Source organism: Carcharodon carcharias, chromosome 8 (assembly GCF_017639515.1).
Source record: "Carcharodon carcharias isolate sCarCar2 chromosome 8, sCarCar2.pri, whole genome shotgun sequence".
NCBI lineage: Eukaryota > Metazoa > Chordata > Chondrichthyes > Lamniformes > Lamnidae > Carcharodon > Carcharodon carcharias.
In genome coordinates, this window is record NC_054474.1 from 158,097,460 (window position 1) to 158,122,886 (window position 25,427).

The 25,427-nt window shown below is 46.3% G+C and overlaps 1 protein-coding gene across 1 annotated transcript in view; it reads right to left on the bottom strand.

Moving 5' to 3' along the window:
* Positions 1 to 25,427, bottom strand: part of LOC121281526 (hemicentin-1-like) — a 566,775-nt gene that overhangs the window by 279,203 nt on the left and 262,145 nt on the right. Inside the window, exons 13-22 of the mRNA XM_041194473.1 lie at positions 15,738 to 15,865; positions 14,892 to 15,005; positions 13,607 to 13,765; positions 13,280 to 13,474; positions 11,531 to 11,626; positions 8,958 to 9,085; positions 7,121 to 7,265; positions 5,931 to 6,043; positions 4,779 to 4,938; positions 3,807 to 3,972 (exon numbers count right to left, since the gene is read on the bottom strand). Of these exons, the coding sequence (XP_041050407.1) occupies positions 3,807 to 3,972; positions 4,779 to 4,938; positions 5,931 to 6,043; positions 7,121 to 7,265; positions 8,958 to 9,085; positions 11,531 to 11,626; positions 13,280 to 13,474; positions 13,607 to 13,765; positions 14,892 to 15,005; positions 15,738 to 15,865 (1,404 nt within the window). The remainder of the gene's footprint in view (positions 1 to 3,806; positions 3,973 to 4,778; positions 4,939 to 5,930; positions 6,044 to 7,120; positions 7,266 to 8,957; positions 9,086 to 11,530; positions 11,627 to 13,279; positions 13,475 to 13,606; positions 13,766 to 14,891; positions 15,006 to 15,737; positions 15,866 to 25,427) is intronic.

A 25,427-nucleotide genomic window follows, 5' to 3' on the forward strand; every position in this document is an offset into this window, starting at 1 on the left:
ATTCATTTCACAGACACAAAATCCCACACCTTAACAAGCACAAAAATGAAGCTAAATAAGCACACGAGGGAGAAATGTCATGCAGAGAGGGTGAGATGACAAGGGGTGGGAGGAGGGTCATATGAAGTTTTGACTGGTTCCTAATGGACAAAACTTCCCCATGACAAAACTATCACCTAATTTATTATTAAATGGGCAATTCTCACTCTGATGCTGGGTCACCAGAACAGGATGATGCTTCATTTCCCAGAATACAAAATCCCACACCTTAACAAGCACAAAATTGGCTGCAATAATAATTAAAGAATAGTTGTTAAACATTAAAATAAAATCCAGCCCACAGGAGCATCACATTATTGTCCCCTAAAGTCACATAAAGCGACACACAAGGCTTAAGTTGTATATCCGCTCTGAGTTAGATATTCATTGCCCAAACATCTGCTCCTCTTTAGCTAAGCCAAAGATTCTTTTCCATTATTATACATCAGAGAGCAGTTTTCAAGATCCATGCAGGCTTGACAACCTACTGTAGACAATATAGATTATAACCACATCAACTCTGCCAACACAGGAAACCTCTCCCCACTTTTAACAAAACCACAGATCATGTTTTCTAATTACAGTCAAACATGGCTTTGTACTGGTCATTTTGTTTAATGACAAAACGAACTATAACAAGACATTTTAATTCAACAGATGTTATTTTGCTTTCATTATTTTTCCTCCCTTCTGTTTTTAGTTCTGTTGTGTTGCTCCCTTTAGATAGCTCAAAGATAACTTGCTTGTGTCACCTCTGACAACGCTCTTGGGGAAGTGGTGCCTAAGTACAGACCCTTCCCTTCGACTCTGGGGAAAATGCCTGGTGTCTTCTCACCACTTAAGTCATCATGCATCAGATAAAACCCAGTGATATCTCATGACAACAACCTTCACTTGTACAGTGCCTTTAACGGAGTAAAGCGCAATATCAGACAAACATTTACAACAAGCTATGTAGGGAGATATTAAGACAGATGAGCAAAAGCTTTGTCATGTAGGTAAGTTTGAAGAAGGGTTTTGAAGGAGGAGGAAAGCAAACAGGCAGAGAGGTTTAGAGAGCAAATCCCAGAGCAGAGGGCCTTGACTTCTGAAGGCAGACCAAGTACTTGCTGCAATTGCCCACCTTCACTGGGAGAACCCAATCGGGGAAATCAACTCTCGTGCCCTTGAAGCACAATGACAATCATTCAATTTCAGTGTTTCAATGGTTAGAACCTCTCAGTCTTTAATCATCTGCTTTGTAACTTTCAACACTCCTTGCTGATATCGTCTGCATCACTGTGCAAGGAGTCCCAAGAGTGCATGAAATGCTTAAAATATAGCGCTCCTGAAATCTTTTGCTTATCATTACAGAAACTCTGCACATAACTCCAATTGTATGAGATCATTTGCAATTTTTTCTGTTACACATATTACTATTTTATAATAGACCGTATCAGATTTTGCTGAAAAAGGCATTTCTTCCCTTTACCAACTTTGTCCAATACTGTCAGTGCTGTATATTTTTCACTGTGATCCATAGTAAATCCCATTTGTCATTACATTCAAATAAACTCCAAATTCCCTTCAGAATATGACACAATATTACTCAGAATTCCTTTTACTTTGTGAATTTTGAGCTCAAAATAAGAAACGTTCACACAGGGCGACAGGCAGGCAAATGGGGTTAAGGCCACAATCAGATCAAACATAATCTTATTGAACACAGAGCAGGCTTGATGGGTCAAGTGACTTACTCCTGCTACACACACACACACACATGGGCTGACAAGGGGCAAGTAACATTCGCGCCACACAAGTGTCAGGCAATGACCATCTCCAATAAGAGAGAATCCAACCATCGCCCCTTGACATTCAATGGCATTACCATACCCGAATCCCCCACTACCAACATCCTGGGGATGACCATTGATAAGAAACTGAACTGGACCAGCCACATAAATACTGTAGCTACAAGAGCAGGTCAAAGGCTAGAAATTCTGCAGTGAGTAACTCATCTCCTGACTCCCCAAAGCCTGTCCACCATCTACAAGGCACAAATGTAATGGAATACTCTCCATTTGCCTGGATGAGTGCAGCTCCAACAACACTCAAGGAGCTTGACAACATCCACGACAAAGCAGCCCGCTTGATTGGCACCCCATCAACAAACATTCACTCCCTCCACGACCGATGCACAGTAGCATCAGTGTGTACCATCTACAAGAGACCCTGCAGCAATTCACTAAGGCTCCTTCGACAGCATTTTCCAAACCCATGACCATTACCATCCAGAAGGACAAGGACAGCAGATAGATGGGAACAACACCACCTGGAAGTTCCCCTCCAAGCCACTCACCATCCTGACTTGGAAATATATCGCCATTCCTTCACTATCGCTGGGTCAAAATCCTGAATGCCCTCCCTAACAACACTGTGGGTGTACCTACACCACATGGACTGCAGTGGTTCAAAAAGGCAGCTCATCACCATCTTCTCAAGGGCAATTAGGGAAGGGCAATAAATTCCAACCCAGCCAGCGATGCTCACATCCCATGAATGAATTTTTAAAAATACAATTCGCCAGGACACTGGTCCCTGCATGATTCAGTTGGATGCTATCCCAATGGCACAGCTCCCTCCTTCTGCAATATTGGTACCAACGCCCCATGAATCAAAACCCATTTCTCCCACACCAATCCTTGAGTCACGCTTTCAAATCTCTAATCTTATTTACCCTTTACTAATTTGCTCGTGGCTCAGGTAGTAATCCAGAGATTAACAACTTTGAGGTTCTGCTTGTTAATTTAGCCCCTAGCTGCTCATACTCCCTCAGGGGGACCATGGCAACAATATCCTTGCTCTCCACTGCCAGTTCCTCTCCGGCCCTGAGGAGATGTCTTTAACTCTGGCACCAGGAAGGCAACATGGCTTTCAGAAAAAATATTGCTGGTGCAGTCAGATTCTTTCCGTATATTCCTAATTTCCAGCAAAAACTTCTCCAGAACCTGTCTCAGATACCCTGAGGTAATGTTCTCAATCATAGATTTCATGGTCCTCTCATCCGTTGAATAAGTTAACTTCTGTATCACATTTTAGTGGAACACAATGAAACATGGTTAGTTGGGCTTTCACTGTGTGTGTTTAACTTTACCAGTGGACGGCACTCAATCTTTCAATACTAAGTAAACTACTACAGCCGCAGAATAACATATAGTCAAGATAATTGGAAGGGGGCTGGAGAAGATTGGGGGAGAGTGCCTTTCACACCCTCAGGACATTGCAAAGTGTTCTCCACTTACTTTGGAAGTGCAGTCACTGTTATGATGTTAACAAGAATGCCAGCTATTTGGGCACAGCAAGATCCTACAAACAGCAAATGAATGAATTGTCAGGTGTCCTGCTTTGACGATAATGGTTAGGGGAGAAATGCTGGCCAAGACACCAGGAGAACTTGCTGCGCTTTGAATAGTATCACTAGGCTTTTTCTATCCACTTCAGCAGGCAGATGGGGCCTCCATTTAAAAAGAGGCATGTAAAAGGCCACATCTCCAGCAATGTAACACTCCCTCCATACAGCACTGAGGTGCCAACTGGGATTACATGCTCAAATCCATATTGTGACTTGAATCTCTGACGTTTTGACTCATATACAGGAGTGCTAGCAACTCAGCCAAGATAAACCTTGTAATAGAAGCAGCCATCATAGTGCCAGGAACCTTGCCTTGAGTTGCAGGCCTCGCTGCTATGTGAGCTGAAACTCTTCACTGAATGTAGAAATACATCACCTGGCTGACATGAATGGCACCAGGCGGGCGTCTTTCTTCCACCTGATGATAGGAGGAGGGGATCCCTGAACCTCACAGGGTAGTGTCACCTCCATCCCAGCCGTGGCAGTGATTTCGATTGGCTCGTCCAAATTACCTGGGCTCATTCCACCAATCTTTGGTTTCGCTGCAAAGGGGAAAAAAATTTCAAAATCAAGCCAAATGTTTAATAGCCGAGCCGCACTAATATTAAGTCTTTCTGGCGCTTTCAGTTCCTTTCATCCCATTCATGTTGATCTGTGAGTCTTGTACGCAAGCTGAGTCGATGTGGAAGAGCTAAGTGGAGCAGTCATGAGCGGAGGACTGGCAGGAGTGGGGGGACTGAGGGAGATCGCAGGAGTCGGAGGGTCGAAGACATGGTGGCTTTTGGGTTTGTGGGGAGGGGGGTGCGGGGTGTCATTCGATCACAGGTAGAGGGGAGCAAATCACATCAGGTTTGCTTGAGGGAGTTTGGGACCAGAGGGGAGATCTCCTGCTTCTCCTGGCCCACAAGCAGTGCTAGAAAGGTACTTACCTCTGGCTCCAGCCTTGGTCACCTCTCTTCAACTAGTGGGTTTCCCAAGACCTGGAAAAAGCATCTCACAACCATTAAAATGGACATGGTAAAATCTGAAGCACTCAGCTTTATTTACATATTTAAATACGTGGCCCACCTCTGAAAGCAGGTTAGTCACACCCATGTCACAAACCCAGCTCTATTAAAAGCTGAAGTGGGTGCATTGGGGTTAGGGTTTCAGGTTTTGGAAACTTTAATCTACTATTCATCCCTTGGCCCTCCACCACCCCCCCCCACCCCAGTCCCTTGCAGGACTCCGGATTCTTCTTCTGCTGCATGCTTTAACCCCCAGCAGGGTGAGTGTAGTATGTGACTTTATCTGGTTTGACAGGTCTGGGTGTATACAAATCTAACTGTAACATCACTATTCTCCTTACTGTGGACAAACAGCTGCATTTCTCTGCTGGCAAACCCCACTACGTTGGTCGCGGTGCAGATGTAGACTCCAGAATCTTCTGATGATGGAAATGGGATCATGAGGTTCCCGCTTGCATCAATGGAACGTTGTGGCTCTTGTCTAGGCAAGGGTTCTCTTCCCTGGAAAGGATATTAAAAAACAATGAACACGTAACATTTTCAGTAGAAAAATGTTTCTAATGGTAATCCTCACGTCAGTCCCTTCCCCACCTCTTGGTTTCATTATCCCGTGTGTCATTTCTACATAAAAGAGCAGGAAGGTGACCTGTTCTCAATCCTCTGTCAATGCCCCAGCATGTTTGCTTCACTGTTTTCTCATTCGCTATGCAGGACGTTGCCTATTATGCTCTACACTCGTATTTTGAATTTATCATCAGGTGATGTTTTGTGCAGGTCAGTCAGACTCCAACAAGCGACAAATTATCACTGCTGACTGGCAGATCACAGACAGCTTCTGCAGATTAAACTTTCTGCCCGGGGCCCTTTATCCAATAACTGACGTGTACAGTCTATAATGCTATCAGTTTTGTCAAAGTTTGGATCATCCATACACATCAGGGGAACTGCCTGTCTGCTGTTCACTGCAGTGCACTAGAATAAGACCACTTTAAAGCTGGCTATTGGAAAGAGAATAGAGAAACCCTACAGGGGTGGGTTACAGAGGGAGCAGAGGAGAGGCTCTCCCTCTAATCTGTTCTCAAACCCCTTGAGGAACACACCTGATCATTACATAATGCTTTCCATAGTATTAAATTCTTAGTACTCAACAGGGTGTCCGTATTATGAGTGTAGAGCACTCTACTACTTTTCCCACCCAGGCTCAATACTCCCAGATCAGTGAAGCCCCACACAGTAGTATTAACCTTCCCGACTGTAGTGAAAGCAGTCCCAACTCCTCAATCCTCTCTTTCAAATGGAAACTTCCCTTAGTGGTAACATCATTGTGAAGCTACACTGCACCTTTTCCAATTCTTTTATATCCTTCCAAAATGAGCCGGCAACGTCTATTGCATGGTTTGTAGGTTCAGACTCTTTCCCATTTACATAGTAACCTATGTTAGGACCCTGTGATTTGATTATGTATTAGACAGTGCCTTGTGGTTAGGTCATACCTTGGACCAGACGATTGTTGGTTTAGGAACACCGTTGGCTTCACACAACAGAGTGACGGCCACCCCCTCATCAGTGATGTAAACAGTACGTCCAGGTTTAATTGATGGAAGTACTATATCAAAGAAATACACATCTTAAAAAAGGCCATATACAGAGGCAAACTGATATTATTCATAACTTACAATTTCAAAACATATTCTGCACTTTCTTTCTAAAGCAGTCAGTCAGTTTCCCTGTGTCCTTCTTTGTTGACCGACCCCAAAAAAAAATGAGTCCCAAGGGGTTACATCACAATGGCTCTGTATCAACCACCCTTTAAATTAGTCTCCTCCCTTGGTGTTGAAGCAATTCCGGAATTCAGTGTTTCCCTTGGGTGACCCAGTTGAGGTTGGTATTTATTAATCGGGAGGAATTTGGACAGTGTCAGTATCAACCCCCAGTGCTGTCGGGTCATCCTTCCCAATCCATTTTCGCCCACAGGTTTTGCTCCCATTCTCTTCAGCCATCACCAGGTACAATGGTGGCCACTACAGGAAGCGTCCAATCTCATCCAGTGCCACCACAGTCTGGCTGTGTAAAGGAGCAGTTATGCGTAAGGAGGACCACTGATTGCGCAAGCTTGTGTCTCTAAAGTTCAGCCAGGCAGCAGGATACCAAACTCCAGGGGAAATTTTCAGATGAAAAGTCCCATCTGTACCTTAAGGTTTCCAGTGGTCTGCTCCAGGTTAAATAGCAAAGCTCACTATCAAAATCCTTGTGTAAACAATTCTGATTGCAATTAGCCTCCTTCTGTTTATTGCTTGTTCACTTTCACTAATTGAAGAAATGTGCAGTTCCCTAGGCCACATAGGCACATGGGAACACAAACAGGATACACCAGGTTTTTGCTCATCAATCCATCTCCTGAGGCTTCACCTTGACCACGTATCACTGGGAAACAGAGGGTCAGGAACAAATGCTTCCTCGTGTGGAGAGAGAGGCATCTCAAAGCACCATGTACGAGCTCAGAGAGCCATTGTCAATGGATTCTGTTTACAAACAGGAGGTGAAACTAAGTAAGAAGACAGCACAGAATCATCCCAATGGACTTCCAGCCTTGGTAATACTGACAGCAGATACGCTCAGGCACCACAATGAAACTAGAAATGGTTGCAAAAATAATCACCGTATCCCTCGCCACCCTACTCACCATGTATGTGCACTGTGATGGTCTTATTAACAGATCCCACTACATTTCTGATGGTGCACATGTATCTCCCAGCATCTCCTTGCTCTGCTCTCTCAATATGGAAACTGCCATCGCTTCGGATTGACAGACGCCTGTCCAAACTTAGCTGCAGGGAAGCAAGGAGGGAATGCAGAATAAACTCTCGGAAATGACAATTCTCTAAGAGGTGAAGAACCGTATTACTCTCTGTGTAGTCAGCGTTACAGGGCACGTTTCTGTTTCGTTTTCCAGTTCTGCCTTCCCCTGTTTTCACTTCCTCTCGCAATGTGTTGACTCCTCCTGCCAGCCATTTCTGGTTTCTCATTCAACCTCTGAGCCTCATTCCTAATATTGTTGGGCCAACCATCTGACCACAGAGGGTCTCATAGCCGAATTTCCACATCTGATTTTCATATGGCAACTTTAGAACGGGTCTCACTGCACCGATGTCAAGAACAAGAATCTTAACTTATTTTCCCTTCCACTGACCATACATCTGAGGATAATTGTAGCATCAGTTGCCCCAATTGAGGTCATAACAATGTGGACACGAAAGCGCGGGTCTCCCTGAAGTGTATAGCTCACATCAACACTAGGTTTTGCATTTGTTCACTGGGGTAGCCCCAAGACTGTGGTTTATAGAAAATTTCTTTGTTATTCTTCAACAGCACCTTCCGAACCCCCGACCTCGACCACCGAGAAGAACAAGGGCAACAGATACAAGGGAACACCAGTGTCTGCAAGTACACACACCCTCCTGGCTTGCAAATATATCGCCATTCCTTCACTGTCCCTGGGTCAAAAACCTGGAACTCCCTCCCTAACAGCACTGTGGGTGTACCTACACCACAGGGACTGCAGCGGTTCAAGTAGGCAGCTCACCACCACCTTCTCAAGGGTAACCAGTGATGGGCAATAAATGCTGGCCTTGACCACATCCCACGACTGAATAAAATAAACTACTGCTCCATATGGTAACTGTGGCTGTCAGCTGGCAGGCAGTCCATTCACCTCTGCAACTTGCATCTGAACCCAGCTCTGATGGATGGGATGAATCTTTCCTCTGCCTCTGTAGGTGAATTGTCCCGCAGTTTTTTTACTCGTTCATGGGATGTGGGCGTCGCTGGCTAGGCCAGCATTTATTGCCCATCTCTAATTGCCCTTGTTCAGAGAGGCATTTAAGAGTTAACCACATTGCTGTGGGTCTGGAGTCACATGTAGGCCAGACCAGGTAAGGAAGGCAGATTTCCTCCCCTAAAGGGCATTAGTGAACCAGATGGGTTTTTACGAGAATCGGCTATGGTTTCATGGTAATCATTAGACTTTTAGTTCCAGATTTTTATTGAATTTAAATTCCACCATCCGCCATGCGAACCTTGGTCCCCAGAGCATTACCCTAGGCCTCTGGATTAGTAGTCCAGCAACAAATAGCCTGCCTCCCCAGTGAAATGAACTGGAACAGTTTCAGTTTTTGGTGGGTGGAAATTCTAATAGCTTATTTAAAATCAAATATCTGAGCTCTGCCCATAGCCACGCGAGTAAAGGCATTGACCATGATCACACTAAGTCATTCAAACCAGAAGGTCCAGGTTGGATTCTTGGTCTGTGCAGAGATGGCTGATCGCACCATGGACAGCGATTAGGGTTCAATATCTGGCAGCAGTATCCAGGCCCAGGCTTGAGAAAAGTCAGCCCGGGGTTCTGACGTCTGATTGCTATCAGGCAGCCTGCGCTGGAAAGCCTGTCTTGGTTTTTGAGATAGCTGAAAGTGCAAGGAGAAAAGTTTCGAGATAGGAAAGGTCTCAAAGCACATACTCACCAGCTGGTTGTCTTTCAACCAGAAACGTTCAGGAAAGGGGTTAGCAGCCAGCACCACACATGGTAATGTCAGAGACCGACCCTCCAGCACATTGACAACTGGGGCACTAGCTACCACTTCAGGGGCAACTTTAGATGAAAACAGAAGGATCGAGTCAGGCACGAACAATTCAGCATTTCACTGCAGATTGAACTGCTCTGTGTGATCAATAAATTCCAGCATTATAACCCGAGAGGAAGAAGGTTGTTTTCACTCCAGCTTCCCCTTTGTGCAGCCTCATTAAACCTCCTCATTCTATATAGTCTCTGAGCGGCCACATCCAGCTTTGTAACAGCTGTGGAGCGTTCGTTTCAGAATAAATAAAAAAAAAATCGAGGCAATCTGAACAAAAAGGAAATCATTGTCTTGTAAAACAATCAGCAGCTATTTTATTTGAATAAAAAAACTTAGGTATTTACTAAAAGAAGGGATGTGGATACAAAGACGACCACGGAGCTGAGCACTACAACATGGAGTGCCAAGCCTGCCGTGTGAGTCATACAGCTGTCTAAATGTTTAGTTTGAGAGAAATGGCCTGTGCCCCAAGAGTCAAATACCTCAATGGTATAAAAAGTAACAAGGAAAGAGGATGGTCGCCAGGCCCATTCTGCCCAAGCAGCCACTAAAATCTGCTGCAGCCCCACCAGAATTGTGTTGGCATTCAGATAATCATACTTTCTATTCATCAGGATATATGGAAAAGGTAGAATGGGTTGGAACAGATTTACCAACAGGCAGAAACCACCTCCTTCTTATCCAGTGCAAAATCTGGTCTCTCTTTCCTGAGCATGTGGAATAAATATACCAAGAAAGGTGAAGAGTAACGGTTAGGAAACCCTGCCTGCAATGGTATGCCCAAGCTCGGAATGGCACGGTCAAGTGTAGTGTGGGGCTCCACTTGTACTGCCCTCACTGCAACCCTTAAGCCTCTCACTCTGTTGCCATCACTTACATGACTATTGTTAGAACATTATGAGGAGTTTTGGGTACCCAGTCAGCAGGATGGTATAACAATCATGGAAAAAGTGCGGTACAGGTTCATTATAGGACATTAACAGGTCCCCTCCAAGTCGCTCACCATCCTGACTTGGAAATATATCACTGTTCCTTCACTGTCACTAGGTCAAAATCCTGGAATTCCCTTTCTAACAGCACTGTGGGTGTACCTACACCACATGGACTGCAGCGGTTCAAGAAGGCAGCTCACCACCGCCTTCTCAAGGGCAACTAGGGATGGGCAATAAATGCTGGCCTAGCAAGCGACGCCCACATCCCATGAATGAATAAAAAAAACAGGGGCTTTCAGTCAGGAAGAGAGACTCAAATGTTAAGGGTTTTCTCACCAGAACTGAGAAGGTGAAGGGAGAAGTCTTTAAAATCATATTAGGATAAATAGTGATAGCCCAAAACTGGTCAATGGGGTGGGAATGAGGCAGCATAAACTTAAGGCAATCACTAATGTGATGAAAAATAATGTTGCAGAAAAAAATCTTTGCACAGAAGTTGGTTCAAATGTGGAATTCTCTGTCTGGAAAACACTGCTGAAGCTGCTGCCAAAAATCGTTCTTAATGGAGTTACAGGAAGATATAGACTGGATGATCAAATGGGCAGGTAAGTGGCAGATGGAATTTAACCCTGAAAAGTGTGAGGTGATACACTTTGGAAGGAATAATTTGACAAGGAAGTATTCAATGAATGGCATAACACTAGGAAGTTCTGAGGAACAAAGGGACCTTGGAGTGTGTGTCCATAGATCTCTGAAGGCGGAGAGGCATGTTAGTGGGGTGGTGAAAAAGGCATATGGGGCACTTGCCTTTATCAATCAAGCCATAGATTACAAAAGTAGGGAGGTTATGTTGGAGTTGTATAGAACCTTGGTGAGGCCACAGCTGGAGTACTGTGTGCAGTTCTGGTCACCACATTATAGGAAGGATATGATTGCATTGGAGGGGGTGCACAGGAGATTCACCAGGATGTTATGTTATGAAGAGAGGTTGGATAGACTTGGGTTGTTTTCGTTGGAGCAGAGAAGACTGAGGGGCGACCTGATCGAGGTGTACAAGATTATGAGGGGCATGGACAGGGTGGATAGGGAGCAGCTGTTCCCTTTAGTTGAAGGGTCAGTCACAAAGGGGCATAAGTTTAAGGTGAGGGGCAGGAGGTTTAGGGGGGATGTGAGGAACCCAGAGGGTGGTGATGGTCTGGAATGCAGTGCCTGGGAGGGTGGTGGAGGCGGGTTGCCTCACATCCTTTAAAAAGTACCTGGATGAGCACTTGGCACGTCATAACAGTCAAGGCTATGGGCCAAGTGCTGGTAAATGGGGTTAGGTAGATAGGTCAGGTGTTTCTCACCTGTCGGTGCAGACTCGATGGGCCGAAGGGCCTCTTCTGCACTGTGATTCTGTGATTCCGAGTTAGATATTTGCTTTAAAAAGAGAAATGTTAAAAAGGTATGGGGAAGTTCATGTGGGGAAAGGCATACTGATGCAGACCTAATGGGCCTGTTTCTGGGTTATAGCATCCTGTGACTCACCAAGACCGGTGATAGTCAGTGCTGCTTCTGCACGGATCACTCCAAACTTGTTCTGCGCCTCGCACACATACCTGGCTTCATCATCCAACCACACACCTGTAAAAAAAGTAAAGAGGGGTAAGTCCGGTACTAGCTGGGAAGGGGGAGAACCAGACACCACAGCTGACTCATGCCAGGTGAATGCCTGAATCTATGGCTATTAATAAGTGGAATTAAACAGAATTGGGTCTCTGGGCATCTTCACAATAAATCATCTGCTTTTTTATATGGAATTAATGAGAAAGGTTTTTATGTATTGAATCAACATTCCACATTGTGAACTTGTTTCTGCACAAGTTGTTTTCCAGAGAATGGGATTGTCAAACAAGGTAGCATATTGTAAATGAATATACGGATCCTGGGTCTGAATGCAGGCTGAACTGTAGGGGTAAGTGTCTCTGCTGAATGTAAAGATCCAACATAAAGTAAGGTCAGGCAGTCGCAGATTGCTTTCTTTGTTTCACTCCCTGTCTTACTGTTGACATGGAACTATTCAAAGGTCCCAATAGCTTTGTGTGTCCAACAGGTCGATGTGATGCATCCAGTATGTGGGTGAAGAGTGTGAGCAGGCTTTCCACCTTTGTGTTCTGGTTTGCTTCTCATTTTCAAGCCAACACCACTGGCTAGCAGCAATGTGAAAAAGAGAGTCAAATGTGTAAGTCTCTTCCTGCCAGGACACATCTCTCCATCAGCGAGTCCTTTGCCCCTGACCCCTTGAAGCTCCAGGCTAAAGCGTCAGAGAACTGGGAGGAGATTTGGCCATCAGACATGCAGGCCGCCATGCAGACATGCCCCGATACTTCTGAACCAAATTCGCAGCTGTGGGCAAATAGCTTCACTGTCTTGCGGATACGTCGGGAGAGTTGAAGGATAAGGGAGTAAACCCTGATGAAAAATCCGGCAGACTGATCTAGAAACATGTTATCTTTCCAGCAACTCCTGCAACCAAGCTGGTGCCAAACATAGTGCTCTGCACTCCTATAAACTCAACCGGGGAAGTCAAGAGAGAGACCCTAATGTATGGGCAGCCCCGGTTCTCCATAAATTTTGTCCAGGCTTGCAATTTGGAGTGGATGCTCCAGTTTCGCTGGAGACAGCAGTTACAGGCGCAACTCAATTGGCATAGAGAACGGGTGCTCTGGATTGTCCCCGACATGGGGAGGGATCATCATGTCCCACTGGTCAGCTACTGACAGCCTCAAGTCGGGCAGCCCCTGACTAGTAAGGCGCTAACCCCGCCATGGGCCTTTTGCTTCAGCAGGTGCCTGGAGCTTAGAGTCTTGGCTCAAAAAGTGGACAGACAAACAAAACAAGGGAAAAGGAAGAAGATGCCAATTCTTTCATTGGTAAGCTAGAATGTTAGGACCATGGGCATGGGACTGATCCACAACTGCCAGCTGGTTGATAACACGCATAAATCAGCTGTGACCAACATGGAATTGGAGGGCTGAGCACGGACATGGCATCTGTACACGGGACCAGGCTTACCACAAGCTGATCACTAAAAGACAAGCATTACACATTTTGTTTTTATGCCAGTGATTTTTATGACTATTTTACTTCCTCGCTCACAGAATAGAGGTAGATGTTTGTCAGGGAAACATGCAGATATGAAATATTGTGTGAGCACACATGCCTAAAACAGCGTAGCCATACCTGTAGCTATCAGCATTTTCTGGACAACTCTATTGCAGAACCCCTTATACTTACTCTCTATGAACAAGCTGCCTGTCTCCAGCTGGCTAACAAAGCTCATTGAATCAGCTTTGGCAAAGAGGGGCTGTCCGTCAAGTCGTTGCCAGGTGACCTGTGGAGCGGGGTCTCCAACTGCACGGCAAGGTAACGTCACGTTATCACCGATCGTCACAGAGACATCAGAGGGGGTCTCTGAGAACAGAGGGGCAGCTGAAAAAAAGGAGGCAGGAATACATCAGACACAGCTCACAAAGCTCCACGACATCTTCAATTAACGGCCACACAAGACCAGAAGAGAACTGGTTTGTAATGAGTTCTTAAAATCTGCAGAGCACAACTTACACCCAACGTCTAACATGACTGTGGCAGAGGTGGTGCCAGCCTCATTGGTGGCCACACAGCTATACTCTCCAGCATCCATCTCCTGCACCTCCCTTATCATTAGTGTACCATGAACTGGGTCAACTTCTGCAAACGGGGCCAGGGTCAGCTCCAGATCACCTACTCAGAAATACAATTCAGCGTCATTATCACACACAAGATATTTTTGTATTCAAAAAAACACTTTTGAGAAGATTCCTGAAAAGATTTAAAGTCAAATTTTTTCCCACCATTTAATGCAGTTCTTGCAACTATTTAGATGGATAGTTTGTTTTCATCCCTCCACAAACCTGACACCACACCCTGCGAACGACTTTCACTCTGGTTCTTGACCCTTCCATCAATGGGAACGGTTTCTCCCTACTCACTGTTTCAAAACACCATAGTACTAGGCATTGTTGCTCCAGAATTCTGCACTCCCGGACTGATCCTGAGTAAGACTGTACTCCCGGACTGACCCTGAGTAATACCATACTTCCGGATAGACCCTGAGTAATTTTGTACTCCAACTGACCCTGGGTAATAATGTACTCCCAGACTGACGCTGAGTAATAGTGTACTCCTGGACTGACACTGAGTAAAACCGTACTCCTGGATTGACCGAGTAATACTGTACTCCCGGATTGACCCTGAGTAAGACCAGACTTCTGGATAGACCCTGAGTACTTTTGCACTCCAACTGACCCTGAGTAATACTGTACTCTAGGATTGACCAAGTAATATCATACTCCCAGATTGACCGGGTAATATTGTATTCCCAGGTTGACCCTGAGTAATATTGTACTCATAGATTGACCCTGAGTAATATTGTACTCCTGGACTGACCCTGAGTAATACTGTATTCCAGGACTGACCCTGAATAATACTGTGCTCCCGGGCTGACCCTGAGTAATACTGTACTCCCGGGCTGACCCCTAAGTAATTTTGTACTCCCAGATTGACCCTGAGTAATACTGTACTCCGGATTAACTGTGTAATACCGTCCTCCAGATTGACCCCGAGTGATGCTGCACCGTCCCCATGACCCTGAGTAACATCAATATTCTGCTGACTCATGTATCCTTAGTAATTCTCATAAATTTAAATCGCTGTTCGTTCAACATGCCAGGCACAGCACATATGGTGTTGCATATTCGAATTTTAATTGACACAGGCTCTGTACTGCTCACTCCACTACCAGCGTCACAACAGCAGTGGGCTGTGGGATAGCGTCCAGGAAACTCTCCACCGATTGCGTCGCCAATACCTTTGTACCATTGGACCTCAGGCTGTGGGACTCCTGAAGTTCGACATTCCAGGAATGCCATCTCCATGAGCGCAGCGAGCACCACCGGATTCAGCACAGTGATGGTGGGGATCTCTGCAGGTGCACAGACACAGTCTGGTTAGAATGGGCACTGGATCACAAAAGGACGCAAGCAACCTGAAAAGACATCCCACCTTCATTCTGATTTACCTCTGAACAATGTTGAAATTGTTCTGCATTCCAGCCCCGCTTAACTGTTAATATAATTACAAATGAAGGAAAAATATATCAACTACGAATGAACGTCAGAAGGACATAAGGACTAGGAGCAGGAAGTAGGCCATTCAGCCCCTCGAGCCTGCTCCATCATTCAATAAGATCTTGGCTGATCAGATTGTAGCCTTAGCTCCACTTTCCTGCCTACCCCACACAATCCCTGAACCCCTCATCTATTAAAAATCTGTCTAACTCAGCCTTGAATATATCCAACGGCCCAGTCTCTGCTGCTCTCTGCGGAAGAGAATTCCAAAGACTCAGGACCTTCCGAGAGATGAAATTCGTTCTCATCCCCGTCTTAAATGGGAAACCCCTTTTTCTGAAACTGCGCCCTCTAGTTCTAGAATCCTCCAGGAGGGGAAATGTCCTCTCAGCATCTTCCCTGTCAAACCCCCTCAGAATCTTACATGTTTCACGTGTCTCTGAAGTGGTTTCTTTTCCTGACCTGCGTTGTAGCAGCTTAAACCAGAGCAAGCGTGTGCAGCCAGACCCCTCTCCCTCTTTCTCTGCCTGAGGGTGGATTTGACAGCAGTTATTACTCCAGGTGCACTCCACATTTGCTCCCCTTACCTGAATATTTCAACTTCGCTTCCTCCCGGTCTGTTCCAATCACGTTCGACGCGAGGCAGGTGTAACTCCCAGCATCCTCTGGGACAGAGTCTTTTATTATTAAAGTGCCAAACTCGTTGACGGTGAATCTGAGAGGAAAAGAAAAATGGACAGAATCTAAATTGAAACCCTTGACCAGACACAAGGAGCTTACGCAATGTCTTTAAGCAGGTGCATGAACTTGTGCCTAATGCCTCAAGAGAAATGCAGGGTAAAACACTGGACCTTTGCCCAAACAGGCCCGGGAAAATATCTGACAAGGATATTATCAGGCAAATAGCGTGTTCAAAAGATTTATTTTAAAAACAGGTTGGTACCTCCAACAAAACGGAAAACAGAGAAATAAAATAGGGACACAATAAGTATTTTGACCCAGTAATCCTGACAGTAATTCCCAGGTTTGAGTTCCTAAGTTCAAGGACATGTCCAATTGCCCTTTGTAGGGTCCTATGGAATCTGTGCCACCAGACTAATGCCAATGGATCTAATTCCCACTGGAAGCTCAAACTTTGTGGAGCCAGAACTTCATTCATCTGAGCAGAGGTGGTATATTGTACAGGGAAGAAAAAATAAACATTTAACGCCCCGCACCCAAAAAATGACATAATCAAAAAAAAACCGTTAAGCCTCTGTCTCCTTCAGGCAAACATCAAATGATCACTCCCATTTAGTCAGCTCATGGACTTGTAGTGCTAAATGTACATCCAAATCCACTCAGGTTCAAGTACAGGCTGATAAACGGAAATTTCCACAGAATGTGAGAGATCACTTACCCACAAGTCTGCCCATGCTAAAATCAGGAAGCTCTACATGCACTTACATGCCGTGCAGAGGAGGAATAGCTAGCTCATCCAAACCTGGCAAGGCCATCCTACCTAAAAAACTTCTTACCAATCCCTCCTTCAGCCCTTTCTTTCCATACCTCCCAGCCACCCCCGTTTGTTCATTTCCATCATAGCCTTAATTGGCATCGTCTTGCTTCTTCCCTGATTTTCATCAAGCCTCCCTCAGTCCACGTCTCAATGTTATCCACCCATCCGATTATTCTTCTTCCTCTTCTGTTCTTACCCCCAGTTTCTCCTTCAATTGTTACCAGGATAAGACTGTCTGTCTTCGTTTACAATGCCTGTACTTGGCTATCTTTCTCTCTCTAACTGTACTTGGCAGCCATTTTGATTCCTGAACTTCTACTCTTGATGTAACCCACTCACTGGCCTTTCTGTCCATCCAGCTGATTCTGACCATCCTCCGCTAAATCCCCATTTCAAAGACCGTTCTCCTCCCCTCATCCTCTTTCTTCAGAATCCAACTCCCACATCCATAGAATGCAACACTCCACACTACTGGTGGCACTAGACGTTTTTTCAACTTTGTGCCAAAGCTTTTGGGGACTTCCAGCCACTACTTCAGTCATTGATCACACCTCCTGCGGTAGTTAATCTAACCTGGACTTCACCCATCCTCTTGGCCAATGTAATTCCCTGTGACAGGCAAAAAGGAGAGCGAAAAAAAATCCAAAGCCAATAAGGGGAAAAAAAATACTTGAAGAAATTTCTCCAAGACTCCCACCCCCCCGACCACCAAGGGAATTGAAACCAGTCCAGGGGATTACATCGCTCCCTGGGCTGTCAACACATAGGGTGTCAAGAGGTGGCTAAATGGTGTAAAATAGTGTAATTTTTTTATTCATTAACGGGATGTGGGCATCGTTGGTGAGGCCAGCATTTATTGCCCATCCCTAATTGCCCTTGAGAAGGTGGTGGTGAGCTGCCTTCTTGAACTGCTGCAGTCCATGTGGTGTAGGTACACCCACAGTGCTGTTAGGAGAGAGTTGCAGGATTTTGACCCAGTGACAGTGAAGGAACGGTGATAGATTTCTCTTTCTTTCCCTCCCCTTCAGGCTATAGGGTCTGTATACGCTATCTGCTGCTTCTTCCGACTGGAGCATGTAGTGAGGCAACCACCAAACCTTGGGAATAAGGTTAGGCCCGCTATTAAACAGCATAACCTTCAGGGGGCCTACACAGTCAGGTTGGATTCATTTTCAACACAAACACAGAAAATGCTGGGAAACCCAGCAGGGTTAACAACATCGGTGGAGAGAAAGACAGAGTTAACGGAAATGTTAACTCTGTCTTTCCCTCCACAGATGCTGTCAGACCTGCTGAGTTTTTCCAGCATTTTCTGTTTTTGATTCAGATTTCCAGCATCTGCAGTATTTTGCTTTTATATTGGATTAACGTTCAGTTTGACCTAATATGTTAAAAAAAAATTGCATCCATATAAGTGGGGAGGGACAACTGATAAGGAAAAACACAATAAAAGCGAGAAGTCTTATTAATGTGCCTGTTCTAATGTTAAGACACCAGTAGCCTGATTCATCACCAAGATTGGTAGCTAGTTCTAAGTCCTCTCAAGTTTGAATACATCCATGTTATTCTTGCAGTAGAACTAATTATTTCTAGATATCATCCATGCCAGAAAACTCTGGGCAATGGTGCAGCTTTCTTTCGAGCAGCACCCAAGTGAGGCTTTTCCTCAGGATCGCCGATAACTTCCCTTAATCCCTGCAATTTTCAATTTTCCTTTAGCTTTTACGAATTGACCACCTTTCCTTTGTCAGCGTAAACGGTTCTTCTTGCTGGCCAACCTTTCTGTCATCGTTGTAAATCGCTTCTAATCACTGGCCAACCTTTCTTTATTGAAGTTTTAGTCGGCCATCTGTACGTTAGTTAAAGCACACGCTTGACAAGAGTTTGAAGACAAGCTTGCAACCTTTCTGTCTCTTCATCCATCCACTGACTCCTCCACATAAAGCAGGAGCAGAGTCTAGGTTACTACCAAATGCTGAGCACACACAGACATGTTATGTGCATAGGTGATGCTGCAGCAGACCTACAGCCCTGCTTTGCGCAAAAGCCTCACAACCTGTGCCATTGCATTAACTCGTTTTAAACCCAGGGTTAAATGAAAAATTTACTGACCACCTCGAAGCTACAACCTACCAGGTAAATACACCACCGTGTTTCTCTGTTCCTGCGCCTTTTCATATTGTACCTTTTACATAGGAAACTCAGAAAATAGGAGCAGGAGTAGGCCATATGGCCCCTCAAGCCTGCTCTGCCATTCAACAAGATCATGACTGATCTTGCATCTCAAGTCCACTTTCCGGCACCAACCCAATTCCCTCAGAGCCCAAAAATGTGTCAATCTCCATCTTAAAAACAATCAACAACTGAGCATTCACAGTCCTCTGAGGCAGAGAATTCCGAAGATTCACCATCCTCCAGTAAGAAAATTTCTCCTCATCTCGGTCTTAAATGGCTGACCTCTTATTCTGAGACTGTGCTCCCCAATTCTAAACTCTCCAGTCAGGGCAAACAGCCTGTTAGCATCTACCCTTTCAAGCCCTCTAAGAGTTTCCTAAGTTTCAGTGAGATCATCTCTGATCCTTATAAACTCCAGAGAACAGACCCATTCTACTCAATCTCTCCACATTAGACGGCTCCCTCATCCCAGGAGTCAATTTTAATGAAATTTTGTCGCAGCATTTCTAAGACAAGTAAACCCTTCCTTAGCGAACAAGACCAAAACTACACAGTTCATGTTTAGTTCATAGTGTCTCTCCTCATTCTGGCTGCCAGAATATATCACTTCACACTTCTCTGTGTTAAATTTCAGTTGCCATGTGTCTGCCATGTGTAGCAAAGATTCAGGAGAAAGAGCATCTGGAAAGAAGCCACCTCATTAACATTCAGAACCAATCTGCCAAAAATATCGCCAGATGTTGCAATCAAATTTAGCAACGCTCAGTAAATGTGCGAAGATTGCAAAAGTCTTGCACATTGCTACCAAATGAACCTGATTTGGGGATGACTAGAAGCGAGCTTTCAACAAGTGAAACGACCTTTAACCTCTTGGCTGAGCAGTATCCCGACAAAATACGTGCAGGTGGGTTTTGAGTGTGCTGCAGCCAATCCCGGCAGAGCATACTGAGCAACAGCAAATAGGCCGTCGCCAAACCGAGGCCCAAGTCTCATCTCAATCTGACACTAAACGGCGCCCCGAGGCAGCTGACCAGTTTTAGGCCGCAGCAAGGGCAGTTGCCTGGGGAGGGGCAGGGGAGGCAAGAACAGGGTGGGGAGAGGGGGTGAAGGTACCAGGTAAGGCCTGGGTGGGGGGGGTCAGCAGCCTACAATGTTTTTGTGAGGTGCACAGGGTCGTTCCTGCTCCTCCTGGACCCACTCCCCCAAGAATAAATTTACAGCTTGCCTTTTTAGGACTTCCCCAGCTCTATCACCAGTGAAAGAGTGGTCACCAGAGTGGACCAGTTCTCACCAGAATGGCAACCGAGGTCCTATATTATTTTAAACTCATTCACAAGACATCTGGCACTGCCAGGATTATTGCCCATCTGCAATTGTGTTTGAGAAGATGGTGGTGTAGGTACAGCTGTACAAAGTAAATCCCAGGATCTTGGCCCAGCAACAGTGAAGGAAAAGGCAATATAGTTCAAATTCAGGATGGTGAGTGGCTTGGAGGGGAACTTGCAGGGTCTGCTGCCCTTGCTCTTCTGGACGGTGGAGGTCATGGGTTTGGAAGGTGCTGTCGAAGGGACCTTGGTGAGTTCCTGCAGTGCATCTTGTAGATGGTACACACTGCTGCCACTGTGCGTCAATGGTGGAGGGAGTGAATGTTTAAAGTGGTGGATGTAGTGCTGATTCAGCGGGCTGCTTTATTCTGGATGGTCTCGAGCTTCCTGAGTGTTGTTGGAGCTGCACTCATCCAGGCAAATGGAGAGTATTCCATCAGACGTGACTTACACCTTGTAGATAGCAGACATGCTATTTGGGAGTCAGGAGATCAGTTACTTGCCACAGAATTTCCAGCCTCTGACCTGCTCTTGTAGCCACAGTATTTATATGGCTAGTCCAGTTCGGTTTCTGGTTAAAGGTGACCCCAGGACGTTGACAGTTGAAGATTCAATGGAGGTAATGTCAATAAATGCGAAAGGGAAATGGGGAGAATCTCTCTAATTGGATACGGTCATTGCCTGTATATCGTAGGACCCCAATTTACATGCTGTAAGTGGCTTGTCGCCAGAAACAGACAGTCAGTTTGTCTGCTATGAAAGTGGCAGCCAGCTGCTGGGTGGGATGTTGCACATTAAGGGAATCAGTAGTCGTGGGGATAGGGCAGGCAAGTGGACAGAAGATTAGCTCTGACCTCAATGAATGGCAGAGTTGGCTCGAGGAGCTCTTGCTCCAATTACTAAGTCTATCAATCCCATTTTGAGAGGTCATTAACATCCTGTTACCACTGATTTCAGCAAGTTAAAGTTGACTTTATAGATTGCAGAAAGCACTCAATCATTCATTTGTCAATGGCTGCTTCATTGCTGTCGTCTTTCAGCCTTAATTTGCACCATAGGAAATGAGTAACTGCGACTCCTCAAATTGCTCTGTGTTATACACATCATCATCATCAACTTGGGCTCCACAATCACCTAGGCAGTGTAAGCAATATTCCAGCCTTGACTTGTATTTTTTTAACCCAAGTGGAGCTGCAAAGAGTCCTCAGGGCAAAAAAATACTCACCCTATCAAAATGTCAAATGGTATCTACAATGACGGTACAAAACACTGCCAGCCAAAACCAACATTGCAAGCTTTCACCTCAGGGCCTCGCATTTATGAAAAACTTTATCACATCCTTGGGGCATTCCAGAACACTCCACAATCAATGAATTACTTTTTGAAGTGCACTCAAGGCACTTGATTAGGTTAGCACAGCAAACCATTTATACACATTGAGGTTCACAACCAGTAAATGGCCAACTAATGATCCAACTCAAGTTCGAAGATGTTTGAATAGCAAAGTTGAGTGACTTAAGACCTGAATTAATGGACAAAAATTTAAGGAGAACGGCAAACGGATTAAGGACAACATGAGGGGAAAGTGAGTGGTTAGGGCCTGGAATGCACTGCCTGAGAACATGGTGGAGGCAGATTTGATTGTGGCTTTCAAAAATAAATGATCTGAAGAGAAAACAAACTGCAGGGCCACGGGAAAAAGGTGGGGGAGGGGACTAATTAACTTGCTCTCGCAGGGAGCCAGCATGGGCAAGCTGGGAGGAATGGCCTCCTTCTGTGCTGTAACCATTCCAAATTGGAATCAAAGATCGCCTAGCTCGACACATCAAAACACATCAATAGACGAACATTCAACAATCCAAATGCGATGGAATTATGAAATACTAGCCATCAATCCCAATTTCCCTGGCTCTGAGTGAAATACTAGAACCCAAATTGAGAGTGTTTGCTGGCTATGAATTTCTTTACTCAGAGAGTGGTTACGATGTGGAATTCACTACTGCATGGAGTATAGGCCCCTCACATTGAAGCATTCTAGGGGACGCTAGATAACTGCATAAGAGAGAAAGGAATAGAAGGACCTGTTCTGAGAGTGAGATGATGCAAGGTGGGAGGAGATTACTCTAGTATAGGACAGGTGGGCCGAATGGCCTGATTCTATGTTGGAAACAATAAGTAATCCTCTCCAACTAGGGAAGAGCATCGAGCACAATATCAGAGAATCACAGAATTGTTACAGCGCAGGAGGCTAATCATCCCATTGTATTTGCACTGGCATGCCAAATGAGCAATTCACTTAGTGTCCTCCACCAACCTTCTCCCTCTAATCCAGCACGTTCTTCCCTCTGAACCAGCACGTTCTTAACTCTGACCCAGCACGTTTTTCCCCCGACCCAGCACGTTGTTCCCCCTGACCCAACACATTCCTCCCACTGACCCAGCACGTTTTTCCCTCTGACCGAGCACGTTCTTCCATCTGACCCAGCACGTTCTTCCCTCTAACCCAGCACGTTCTTCCCTCTAACCCAGCACGTTCTTCCCTCTAACCCAGCACGTACTTCCCTATGACCCAGCACGTTCTTCCCCCTAACCCAGCCTGTTCTTCGCCCTAACCCAGCACGTTCTTCCCCTAACCCAGAACGTTCTTCCCTCTAACCCAGCACGTGCTTCCCTCTAACACAGCACATTCTTCACTCTGACCCAGCACATTCTTCCCTCTGACCCAGCACGTTCTTCCCTTTGGCCCAGAACGTTCTTCCCTTTGGCCCAGAACGTTCTTCCCAATAACCCAACATGTTCTTCCCTCTAAACCAGCACGTTCTTCCCTCTGACCCAGCACGTTCTTCCCTCTGACCCAGCACGTTCTTCCCTCTGGCCCAGAACGTTCTTCCCAATAACCCAACATGTTCTTCCCTCTAAACCAGCACGTTCTTCCCTCTGACCCAGCACGTTCTTAGCCCTGAGCCAGAACGTTCTTCCCACTGACCCAGCACGTTCTTCCCACTGACCCAGCACGTTCTTCCCACTGACCCAGCACATTCTTCCCCCGACCCACAACGTTTTTCCCCCTAACCCAGCACGTTCTTCCCTCTAACCCAGCACGTTCTTCCCTCTAACCCAGCACGTTCTTCCACGTAAGCCAGCACGCTCTTCCCACTGATCGAGCACGATCTTCCCTGTAACCCAGTACGTTCTTCCCTGTAAACCAGCACGTTCTTCCCTGTAAACCAGCACGTTCTTACCTCTGACCCAGCATGTTCTTCCCTCTGACCCAGCACGTTCTTTCCTCTGACCCAGCACGTTCTTCCCTCTGACCCAGCACGTTCTTCCCTCTGACCCAGCACGTTCTTCCCTCTAATCCAGCACGTTCTTCCCCCTGACCCAGCACATTCTTCACTCTGATCCAGCACATTCTTCCCTCTGACCCAGAACGTTCTTCCCTCTGACCCAGAACGTTCTTCCCACTTACCCAGCACTTTCTTCCCTCTAACCCACCAAGTTCTTCCCCGTAATCCAGCATGTTCTTCTCTCAAACCCAGCATGTCCTTCTCTCTAACCCAGCACGTTCTTCCCTCTAACCCACCAAGTTCTTCCCCGTAATCCAGCATGTTCTTCTCTCAAACCCAGCATGTTCTTCTCTCTAACCCAGCACGTTCTTCCCTCTAACCCAGCACGTTCTTCCCTCTGACCGACCACGTTCTTTTCTAACCCAGCACGTTCTTCCCTCTGAGCAAGCATGTTCTTCCCTCTGCCCCAGAACGTTCTTCCCACTGACCCAGCACGTTCTTCCCTCTGACCCAGCACGTTCTTCCCTCTGACACAGCACGTTCTTCCCTCTGACACAGCACGTTCTTCCCACTGAACCAGCACGTTCTTCCCTCTAACCCAGCACGTTCTTCCTTCTGGCCCAGAACGATCTTCCCAATAACCCAGCACGTTCTTCCCTCTGACCCAGTACGTTCTTCCCCCTGACCCAGCACGTTCTTCCCTCTAACCCAGCACGTTCTTCCCACTGACCCAGCACATTCCTCCCCCAGACCCAGCACATTCTTCCCCCTGACACACAACGTTCGTTCCTCTGACCCAGCACGTTCTTCCCTCTAACCCAGCACGTTCTTCCCTCTAACCCAGAACGCTCTTCCCACTGACCGAGCACGATCTTCCCTGAAACGCAGTACGTTCTTCCATGTAACCCAGCACGTTCTTCCGTCTGACCCAGCACGTTCTTCCTTCTAATCCAGCATGTTCTTCCCTCTGACCCAGCACGTTCTTTCCTCTGACCCACCACGTTCTTCCCTCTGACCCAGCACGTTCTTCCCACTGACCCAGCACATTCTTCCCACAGAACCAGCACATTCTTCCCCCTGACCCACAACGTTCGTTCCTCTGACCCAGCACGTTCTTCCCTCTAACCCAGCAGGTTCTTCCCTCTAACCCAGAACGCTCTTCCCACTGACCGAGCACGATCTTCCCTGAAACGCAGTACGTTCTTCCCTGTAACCCAGCACGTTCTTCCCTCTGACCCAGCACGTTCTTCCTTCTAATCCAGCATGTTCTTCCCTCTGACCCAGCACGTTCTTTCCTCTGACCCAGCACGTTCTTCCCTCTGACCCAGCACGTTCTTCCCACTGACCCAGCACATTCTTCCCCCAGAACCAGCACATTCTTCCCCCTGACCCACAACGTTCGTTCCTCTGACCCAGCACGTTCTTCCCTCTAACCCAGCACGTTCTTCCCTCTAACCCACCACGCTTTTCCACTTAAGCCAGCACGTTCTTCCCTCTGACCGAGCACGATCTTCCCTGTAACCCAGTACGTTCTTCCCTCTAACCCAGCACGTTCTTCCCTCTGACCCAGCACGTTCTTCCTTCTAATCCAGCATGTACTTCCCTCCGACACAGCACGTTCTTCCCTCTAACCCAGCAGGTTCTTCCATCTAACCCAGCACGTTACTCCCTCTAACCCAGCACGTTCTTCCCTCTGACCCAGCACGTTCTTCCCTCTGACCCAGCACGTTCTTCCCTCTGACACAGCACGTTCTTCCCTCTGACACAGCACTTTCTTCCCACTGACCCAGCACGTTCTTCCCTCTAACCCAGCACGTTCTTCCTACTGACCCAGCACGTTTTTCCCCCTAACCCAGCACGTTCTTCCCCTAACCCAGAACGTTCTTCCCTCTAACCCAGCACGTGCTTCCCTCTAACCCAGCACGTTCTTCACTCTGACCCAGCACGTTCTTCCCTCTGACCCAGAATGTTCTTCCCTCTGACCCAGCACGT